Here is a 10,937-nt window from a genome sequence, read left to right as displayed (position 1 = left end):
TTTGTTTAGCACCTTTCATACATAACATGCAGCTTAAATTAAAATCAAATCAAATCAAATCAAATCATTTTGCTCTATAAATTATTTAACACAAAACATTTTTTTATATTTTTTGTTTTAATTTAAGCATTTTGCCATAAAGTTGTAGAAATTATACTGAGGGAATGAATAGGGGAAAAAAACGTTTATAATTTACTACCAAACATTTTTCATTACTTTCGACCTAACTTAATTTTTTATTTTATTTTATTTTTTACCTAAACATGCCTGAGACAGAAACAATAAAAAATAGATAAACTGATCGCTTTTGATGACATTTATTAGAAATTAACGGCAGCCAGAATCTGCTGATGTAATGGGAGACTAAAATTAGTTTTGTCACCAGGCAACTTTTCAGATGTTGTGAGAACAGAGATTCCCGGGTGAGACTGCAGCAGCACAGAGACGGAGAAAAATAATGATCAATTAGCTCGTTTATGCTGCAGTTTGCACATAAAAGGTGAAGAAACTGAGAACAACGACAGCATCGTTTGTTGCATGAATGTCAGACAGAATCATTTTTATATAAACACGAAACATAAAATATTCAAACCTGCCGGACCACAGCTTTGGAAAGCATTTTTTTATCACAAAAAAATTAAGAACAAAAACCCTACAAATTTTTCTTTAAAAATCGTTAAACATATTTAAAGAAGGAAATTGCCAATAATTATCAAAGAAAAGAAAAAAATACAAAATACATTTTGTCTTTAAAAATTACCAAAAGCTTTTAAAGAAAAAAAAATGCTAAAAGTGTTTCTTTAAAAATCACCAAAAAATATCTAAAGAAAAAAATTCCTTCATTTTTTTTCCCCTTAAACCAACAAAATATTTACTTAAAAAATCGCCAAAAAATTTTAAAGAAAAAAAAAGAACGCTAATTTTTTTTTTACAGAAAAATAAATTGGCAAAATCTTTTATTTGAAAATCCTCAATAAAAAGGAAATGTTTAGGAGTATCAGTGGTCGTTTCAGAGAATGTATGGTCTTGAAAACTTTCCTTAAAGTCCTGGAAAATTCATGGAAAAGTCCTGGAAAATTCATGGAAAAGTCCTGGAAATGTGTTGGAAATGTGTTGCATGCACTCTGTCAGACTGCTCTGATTAAACGAGCAGAGTCTCCACAGGTCAGCTGGCGGAGCAGATGCTCACTGACGCTGCTTCTGCTTTAAACACATGAGGAAATTCTTTAGGAAAAACATTTTTACATCAACACTTTTAATCACGTTGACTCCTCGGTCGTTCTCCTTGAATCGGACAGAGTCGGTGGTCAATATTGTCGTTCACGAGCAGACGTCGGCAGTTCGAAATGAGAAGCACATCATTATCGAGCTCTGTGCAAAAAAAACAACCTAACGCCTCCAGTGGAGCGCTTTTCACAACTTTTAATTGTGGCATATGGAGCCGCTGACGGCACCGAGCTGCAGGGGCGCCTCAGGAACAAACCTGCTGACAGGCTCCCTCGTGACGATGCTTCAGCTCCAAAAACACCGGACAGGAGAGCATCTGCATTCTTCATCACTGACGAAGGTGTAAGGTGGTTTTTTTAACTTGAACATGTCCAACAAGTTACTAGAAAATTACCAAAAAATAAGCAAAGACAAAAAACAAACAAAAAAACCAAAAGAACCCAAGAAAATTACATTAAGAAAGAGTTTAAAAAATCTGTATCCTAATTGTTTTTAATTTTCTGTTGTAGTTGGTACAGAGCCAATTTTCTACATCCAAACATCAGACTCATATCAGAAATCAGCTTTTGCCCCTTCTGATGTGTGTGCTGTTTTTTATGAATGTTTGAGCTCAAGTTTTAAAAGTAAAAAGCGTAATAATAATTTCTTCAGTTTGTGCTGTTCGGTGCCCCAATAATCCCAGACTTTGTGTTTCCATCTGAATCTGACTGCAGGAGCAAAGAAAAACGCTCTGTTCCTCCGTCACGTTCCCACCGACCTCCCTCTGCTCTGCCCCATCACTACCAAAATGACTGATCCCACACACACACACACACGCACACGCACAGATTAACACACACTCACCTGGATTACACCGTGAAGCAAAGACTGACATAATTGATTGTCCTCAGCGTTTCCAGCTGGACGTGAAAATGACTTTTGGCCACATGCTGAGAGTTTTTCATCAAACTATTTCTGGAGTTTAACACTCTGCTGTTTGTTTGTTCAGTCATTAAATTACAAATATTCAAAAGATGAAGTAATCTGAATTTGCGTCTCTAAATTCTCTGTAAGCAAGAATGACTTCAAAAGGCACAATTTGGGTCTGAGAGGAGCGTTCAGATGTTTGCAGGTGATGCAGAGCTTTACATTAACCCTTTGAGCTTTTCCTGTGCTGCGTTCAGACACCTTTAACAAGTAAAAACACGGGAAAAGGGGCAATTAGCAACTTGGTAAGGAATATCCTGCAAACTGCAAAACACTAGTAGATTTAAAATTATAAAAAGGCAACGACACAATGAGTGTTTCAGCTGTAGCTCCTCATTAAGAACACAGGGAGGCAGTGTTGTCATATATGCAGAGTTAAATCCTCAGACTTTGGTCCATACATCAACATGTCACATATTTTCAGCAGATTTTAAAGGTCACTTCAGTATTTTTCAGCCTGGACCCTGTTCTTAGTTGTTTTTGTGTCAAAATGTCTAATGGGAGGAACAGTTTTATGAAACTGGTCCAAAACTGAGAGAGAGTGCTGTTCACACCGTCAACGTCTGTCCACAAAAAGTGTTTTTTTGGGAGGTTTTCTTTTGGTCACTGACAGGCTCAGATTATTATTTTAAGTGTCCAACATCATTATAAAAAGATCCCCACAGAGATAGGCCTTTTTGTTACTGAGTAAGATCCTTTATTTGGTTTATGAGAAACGGCCTGAAATCAGCAGCACCAAACTCACTGGACTCCATTTGGATAAAGAGTCCTAAAATCCTTATAACTCCTTGAAATCCTGGACATGTCCTGAAAACTTCAAAATGTCCTAAACTTCTAGAATGTCCCAAAATTCGAGAAAAAGTTAGAAATGTCTAAACACTGAGAAATGTCCTTAAAACTTAAAGGAGCCCTAAAATCCTAAATAAATAAATAAATAAATAAAATAATACGAAATCCTAGAAAAGTTTTAAAATCTGAGAGATGTCCCAAAATGCTAGAAACGTCCTAAAACCTTAGAGAGGTCCTAAAATCTAGAAATCTCCCCAAAACCTTGAAATACTAAAAATCCTTAAAAAATTCTTAAAATCCAAGCAACATCCTAAAAGTCCAGAAATGTCCTGCAGTCCTAGAAACATTGTAAAAACATAGACACTTCCTAAAATCTTAGAAATGTCCTAAAATCCTAGAAACGTGCATGGAGCTGCTTTTTGGATAGTGGCCCTGATTCAAAACACGTGTCCCTGAGTGTCCCTGAGTGTCCCTGCACTGAAATCATCTTTGGGAGAGCATCTGTGGCACTGTCCACACCTCATACACTCTGGAGTCTCATATTCGGCACTATCCACACCTCATACACTCTGTTGTCTAATGTTCAGCACTGTCCACACCCCGTACATCGGGACTTGTGGAAACCTCCCTCAGCCTCCTTCCCACACACACACACACACACTCACACACACTCTCTGACACTGACATTCACACACACACTTTGTCTCAGCTGCAGGACGCATAAACACCAGCGACAGGACGAGCCGTCGATGCTCCTCACCTGAAGATGTTGCTCCTAATCCTCATGATAACAAGTCTGGGTGAGTTTGTGTTTTTATAATCAACGTTTTTTAGTGTAAAAACTTTGTTTGGGTGTTTTTCATCTGCTGGAGCTGCCAAAGCTGTTTGCTCTCACGCGTAATGAGATCCAGATGTAAACCATTATTCATTTATTTGACCAGAAACTGCTTTAAAGACTGAGGGAAAGTCCGCTGCTGCAGGAAAATTAAATGCAGCTTTTTATTGCTCATTCTTCTGTGTGACTTTAATTTGAGCTGCTCCGTCTCTGACTGACGGCTGTTTTCCTCCCCGCAGCCTCGTGGACTCCCGTCACGCCGCAGCCGCTACCTGAGCTCGCCGACGTGTGCACGGAGGGCAGCTGTTACCCCGCCACAGGTGACCTGCTGATCGGGCGCGCGCACAAGCTCACCGCCTCCTCCACCTGCGGCCTGACGCAGCCCGAGCGCTTCTGCATCGTCGGACACCTGGAGGTCAGAAAATTAACCCTCAAATTTTTATTCCCTCATGAAAAAACAATTAAAATCAAACCAGGTTATTTGGTACAAAAATTCCACGATGGGAAAGGGCCAGCTCCCTTTGTCAAAAATAAATCAACAAATACAAGTAGAAGTTCTGTCTGTCAGTTACTCAGCTGTCAAAACCTACAGAAATAAAGAGAGAAAAAAAGAATAAAAAGCCAAACACAGCAACTCACCAAAAAAAACCAAAAAAACATTACCTAGGATCTTTATGTTGTCTAATTACTATGTCCTTGAGCATTTTTTAAAGTAGTTGTTGCATACTGATGTTGGTGCAACTTAATAGGAAGTGACCCAAAAATGTGCAGGAAATCCATAAACAGAAAATCACTTTAGTCCGTTTTAATCCACTTTTTGTGGCCGAGGTTTGTTTTTATTATGAGAAGGAAAAAAACGTTCACATTCTTCTCTCCCTAATTTTTCTTTTTGTCAAATATTTTGCAGCCGCTGTTTTTAAAAGTGTTACACATGAAGTTTACGTTTTTGCGCTGAAAGAGAAACCAGAAGAATCCAGAGAAACCTTCCCAGCGTTTTCGGCTTCTGTATCAAAGAAAAAGTGGAGTTCATGACTCCTCAGAGCTCCGTCTGCTCCTTTGAGATAAACCCAAAAGGAAGTCTCTGAAAATCACCTATTTATAGTGTTGGAGGAAGTATTCAGATCAGCTAATGCTGTAAAAGTACAAATACCACACTGTGAATGTTACAAATTATTGGTCTTGCACTGAAAGAAACAGTGATGGATGAAATACTGGAAGCTATACTGGAGTAAAAGTACAGACATTTTACCAGAGGATTACTTCGGTAAAAGTTAAAGTCACCTATTAGTGTGCACATAAAACTACATGTCCAGTTATCTGCTGGCTGAGTGGGAGTTCAGGCATTCCTCGCCACAATAAAAGCGCTGTGTGTTGTACAGTCTGCTCCCTGTGTCTGCAGGCCGGGGGCGAGCTCGGGGGGCAGCCTCCTTTTATTCACTGTGTGAATGGTGTCCTTATGAAGTGACCCACTGGCCTTGTGAATTTTGTCCTTATTAAGTGACCCACTGGCCATGTGAATGGTGTCCTTATAAAGTGACCCACTGGCTGTGTGAATGGTGTCCTTATGAAGTGACCCACTGGCCGTGTGAATGGTGTCCTTATAAAGTGACCCGCTGACCGTGTGAATGGTGTCCTTATAAAGTGACCCGCTGGCTGCGTGAACAGTGTCCTTATGAAGTGACCCTCTGGCTGCGTGAACGGTGTCCTTATGAAGTGACCCTCTGGCTGCGTGAACGGTGTCCTTATGAAGTGACCCTCTGGCTGCGTGAACGGTGTCCTTATGAAGTGACCCGCTGGCTGCGTGAACGGTGTCCTTATGAAGTGACCCACTGGCCGTGTGAATGGTGTCCTTATAAAGTGACCCACTGGCTGTGTGAATGGTGTCCTTATGAAGTGACCCGCTGGCCGTGTGAATGCTGTCCTTATGAAGTGACCCGATGGCCGTGTGAATGGTGTCCTTATAAAGTGACCCGCTGGCTGCGTGAACAGTGTCCTTATGAAGTGACCCTCTGGCTGCGTGAACGGTGTCCTTATGAAGTGACCCTCTGGCTGCGTGAACGGTGTCCTTATGAAGTGACCCGCTGGCTGCGTGAACGGTGTCCTTATGAAGTGACCCGCTGGCTGCGTGAATGGTGTCCTTATGAAGTGACCCGCTGGCCGTGTGAATGGTGTCCTTATAAAGTGACCCACTGGCCGTGTGAATGGTGTCCTTATAAAGTGACCCACTGGCTGTGTGAATGGTGTCCTTATGAAGTGACCCGCTGGCCGTGTGAATGCTGTCCTTATAAAGTGACCCGCTGGCTGCGTGAACAGTGTCCTTATGAAGTGACCCTCTGGCTGCGTGAACGGTGTCCTTATGAAGTGACCCTCTGGCTGTGTGAACGGTGTCCTTATGATGTGACTTGCTGTGGGGCCTTTCTCAGGTTCCTTCTTTTTCCTTATTTTATTTATTTATTTTATTTAAATTTTTTATTTTTTATTTCGTAAATGAAAGGGGACACAATACACAAAACACAACATCAGAAGCAACAATCACAGTCGGAGTCCATCACAATCACCGACAACAGCGACACGAACAAACCCCAAAAACGATCATGATTACGGGTGCTCGATATGGACCTTTTGGCTTTTATTTGGTTTGTGGTTTTCTGTGGGAGCGGCGCTGCTCCTCATGATAACCAGCAATCTCTAGTTCCGGAGGCATTCTCGGCGTCCTGAGGAGGAGCGCCGCGCTCGAGTGCGAGCTGCGTGACGCTGGCGGAGGGACAGGAAGTGAGCCTCCAGAACAAAACATTTCGGCTGAGTGGAGCCACTCAGAGACTCCGCTCATATTTCAACACTCACATTTTTGGCCGGGACTCGGTGAAATTGAGAAACTCGTCTTGTTTATTCACACGGTGCGATGCTGAGTGTGTGTGTGTGTGTGTGTGTGTGTGTGTGTGTGTGTGTGTGTGTTCATGCCAAACCATCTGCTGTGCAGGCGAGGACAGTAAAGGCGTGATTACACAGACACGCCAGCAACATGAGAAACACGCCTTTACTGAATCTCTGTCAGCGCTCACTGTGTGGCCAAAAGTATGTGGACACCTCAAACTCACACCCACAGTGTCCCCAAACAATCAGCCCGCTCTGCCTGAGGGCTGCTTTTTTAAAATGTCAGGGACCAGGGGCCAGTCACCGCGGCGCCATACAGGATTTTAGGTCATTTCTAAGATTTTAGGACATTTCTAAGATTTTAGGACATTTCTAAGATTTTAGGTCATTTCTAAGATTTTAGGACATTTCTAAGATTTTAGGACGTTTCTCCAATTTTATGCCATTTTGAGGCTTTTGAGACATCTCAGGGACATCATTTCTCAGATTTTAGGACATTTCCAGGACTTTAGGATGTTTCTCAGATTTTAGGACATTGTAAGTATTTCAGGACATCTGTCCAATTCAACATAATTACTGTGATTTTAGGATGTTTCAGGATTTGAGGACGTTAGAACAGACATTACAATAATGGACCCTTTGTAACTTTGCTTTGTGTCCTTCAGGAGGAGAAAAAATGTTTTATGTGCGACTCGAGGCAGAAGTTTGACGAGGACACAAACCAGGTCAGCCACCGAATCGAGAACGTGGTCACAACCTTCGCCCCCAACCGCCTCAAGACCTGGTGGCAGTCAGAGAACGGTGAGAGACACAACACACACACCTGAGAGACACAAAACACACCTGAGAGACAAAAAACGCACCTGAGATACAAAAAACACACCTGAGATACAAAAAACGCACCTGAGAGATCCAAAACGCACCTGAGAGACACAACACACACCTGAGAGACAGAAGACTCACCTGAGAGACACAACACACACCTGAGAGACAGAAGACTCACCTGAGAGACACAACACACACCTGAGAGACAGAAGACTCACCTGAGAAAGGTGTGTGTTGCTGTTCTCGTGGGAACTGAGCTCAGTAATGAGTAGACAGGAGATCACAGAGCGCCTCACTGCAGCCAATCACAGCTGGCCTGGGGGGTGGGGCTTACAGGTGAGCTGAAGAGAGCAGGTGTGCAGAGGAGAAACAGATGTTTGTCATCACTGAAACACACAGAGATTAAAGCGGGAGAAAAGGAAGTTTATAATGAGACAGCAGAACAGACGGAAATATTTACTGTATGACTGTAATCTCTCTCCGTCATCACTAACAGACACGCTCAGTGTATTTACAGGCTTCCCGCGGGCCTGGAGAACCTGGAAAAAGTCATGGAATTAGTAAAAATCCTGAAAAAAGTCATAGCATTTTGTTGTGTGTAATGAAATCGTTACAGTCCCAGCGTAAAAACTGTCAGGCCAGGAAGAAAATTATTTAATATCAGATAAAAACATGAACATTTTCTTTTTGTGACAAGATAGTTTTCACATTTCTACAAGATACTTTCATTTTATAACAAATGTTTTTACAAGATATTTTTCATGAGAGTTTTTTTTTTAATTTTATGAGATTTTATTTCTATGTTTTTACAAAATATTTTTGTTTTAACCAAAATAGTTTTCAGATTTTTACAGATGTTTTCATGCTGTAACAATATATATATATATATATATATATATATTTTTACACTTTTTGCAAGATATTTTTCAATGTTATAACAGGATAATTTTCACATTTTTACAGGATATTTTCATGCTATAGGTTTTTGTATAATGTTTTTCATGTGATAACAAGAGATTTTTATGCTATGCCATGAAGAGACTTTTTTGTTGTTGTAACATAAAATGTTTTTGTTTGTTTTGGTTTTTTTTTACATTTTTTTTGTTGCAACATGAAAATATCTAAGAATCAGAACCAGAAAAAGGTATATTACATTTTTACTTACAAGGAGTTTGCTTTGGTTTTTTGATGCATGCATGCAATCAAAATAAAAACAAGGTGAATTGCTGCCAAACTCAGGCACTTAAAAATGCAATAAAAAAATGAGTAATAAATGCAACGATACTTTTAAAAAGTATTTTATCATAACAAACGTGCTACGTAGCTATCAGTATAATATAATAATATTAATCGGGAGTGATCAGAAGCTCACAGTAGAGAAATAACATGCTTTACAATGACTAACAAAGGAAACATGCTGCAGAGAAACGTTGTCAGTAACAAATATACGTCAGGGAATTACAACATGTGTTGACGACAGATCAGGTTCATCTGATGGTTTTAGACAAACTGTTGCCGGTTCTGTTTGTGTTTAAAGAGACTAAAGTCGCTTGTTTTTCCCGTTGAAACACTCAGTTGAAGACTAAGTGATGCTAAACGCAGATCTGCAGGATTCAGTTACATCACTCAGCCTCAATTTGAGCCCTGAAAAAAGAAAACGTTACAGCGAGTAAGTTCCCACACTCACGCCGTCGCTCTGTTTGGCTGCGAGCGGTGGGAATCTGTCCGAGGTGTGAGTCACGGGCGGCGCGGCGGCCAGCGGCGCAGATGGCTCTCAAACATCAGGAAGCTGCAGACACACAACGGCTTTGCACGGGATTTCCTGATTCCCTCGCGGTCGTCCTCCAGCTCCGTCTCTGCTGCAGCTGTTCAGTTTAGACCTGAAGTTAATGTTTGTCATGTTACTACGTTAACAGAGGTCGCTCCGCACACGCCGATTCACAACAGTGTGGAAGATTTTAAATGTCTGTGAGTGACTGACAACATCATGGAGGAATCCACTCAGAGATGGACCTTTCTGTAAAAGAGTACGATCCTTTTTGTTCAACCAGAAACAGCCTGAAATCAGACATCAAACCCACCTAATTCGGGGTTTATATCTGGAAATCTGGAAAAGTCATGGAATATCTGGAAAAGTCATGGAATATCTGGAAAAGTCATAGAATTTGGTAAAAAATAGTAGTAGTGGTAGTGCAGAAACTGGTGCAACAAAATCCTGTCCAGGAGTTTGAGATCGATTAGATTCACACTTGGTGCGTGTGAATGCTGGAAATACCTCAGCTGCATAAACATGTGCAGAAAGAATCCGTAAATATTTGAAGGAAATAATGTTTAAGTGTGTGAGAAAGTCTGCCTGGAGTGTGTTGACAGTTTGAATGAGGTTTTTTATGAATGGGAATCAGCTGAGAAAGATTTAATTGTTAATTTCCTGTGTGTGTATTTTCTCCAACCTGCAGGTGTGGAGAATGTGACCATCCAGCTGGACCTGGAGGCCGAGTTTCATTTCACACACCTTATCATGACCTTCAAGGTGCCTGCTCTCCCACACACACACACACACACACACACACACACACACACACAGATACTCCCATACCCACGGAGATAAACACAGCGTTGGACAGCTGTACTGGAGGAATGTGGAAAATCGTTCTGGTCTCTGGAGGACGGTGGGAAGAGAAGGAGGGCGAGGATGAGTTTGAGGCCGTGCAGTGAGAAACGCTCCTCGTCTCTCATTGCTTTCACATGGTCGGCCGTGACGGCAGCCAGCTGGCTTCGTGCCAGTAACTCTACATCATAATGAAAACACACACTTAGAGACACACTTTCCATGTGTATCCTGTCCCATCCTGTTTTTGGACTAAACGGCAGAAAAGATCAACGCGTCCAGCAGCCGCCCTCTACCCACTCCAGCATATCATCGCTTTATATCCAAGTTGTGTTTATTATTATAGTGTTTAAACCATCCAGAGGAAAAACATTCAGTCTCTACAGTATATCCACACGACAAAATGGAGGGAAAACATTCTCCATCTAAACTAAAAACGTTCCAAAACTTTGATCCAGTCATAATTAGGAGTATGTGATACCACCGTAGCTTGTTTTTTCCTGATAATTTACACAGAAACCTGCTCAAAAAGGATTCAAAGAAACAAGTAAATAGTTAAGATAAACCGGATTCTAATGACAGAAAAAAAGCCTCGACAGTTTTCGGTTTCCAGGATGAATCATAGGAAAAGAAACTGACATTTGAGGGAGAGAGAAGATGCAGATTAGCTTTCTTTGCATAAACAAAAGTACTTAAAATGTATTTTATACATATTTAAGGTTCTCACTAATTTGATTTAGTATTGAAGCCCTTAGAGGAAAGGGTAAGACATATTTTATATTATTTTCTCCTATGTACAGCATGTTAACTTTA

At 40.9% G+C, this 10,937-nt stretch overlaps 1 protein-coding gene across 2 annotated transcripts in view; it reads left to right on the top strand.

Annotated features, from left to right (window-relative positions):
• The window catches only part of LOC121961283 (laminin subunit beta-1-like), a 41,021-nt gene that overhangs the window by 878 nt on the left and 29,206 nt on the right, over positions 1 to 10,937 (top strand). The window contains exons 2-5 of one of the 2 annotated variants that reach the window (XM_088073009.1): positions 3,692 to 3,782; positions 4,057 to 4,232; positions 7,357 to 7,492; positions 9,973 to 10,046. In XM_088073009.1, the coding sequence (XP_087929135.1) occupies positions 3,749 to 3,782; positions 4,057 to 4,232; positions 7,357 to 7,492; positions 9,973 to 10,046 (420 nt within the window). In that variant the 5' untranslated portion in view covers positions 3,692 to 3,748. Of the gene's footprint in view, positions 1 to 3,622; positions 3,783 to 4,056; positions 4,233 to 7,356; positions 7,493 to 9,972; positions 10,047 to 10,937 lie in introns of those variants that run through there. The other variant, XM_088073008.1, reaches the window with a different exon arrangement.

This window comes from Plectropomus leopardus, chromosome 22 (assembly GCF_026936395.1).
Source record: "Plectropomus leopardus strain MGB_pleo_1.0 chromosome 22, ASM2693639v1, whole genome shotgun sequence".
Lineage (NCBI taxonomy): Eukaryota > Metazoa > Chordata > Actinopteri > Perciformes > Serranidae > Plectropomus > Plectropomus leopardus.
Note: the sequence above shows the minus strand (reverse complement) of the source record. Positions and strands in the feature narration are given on the sequence as shown.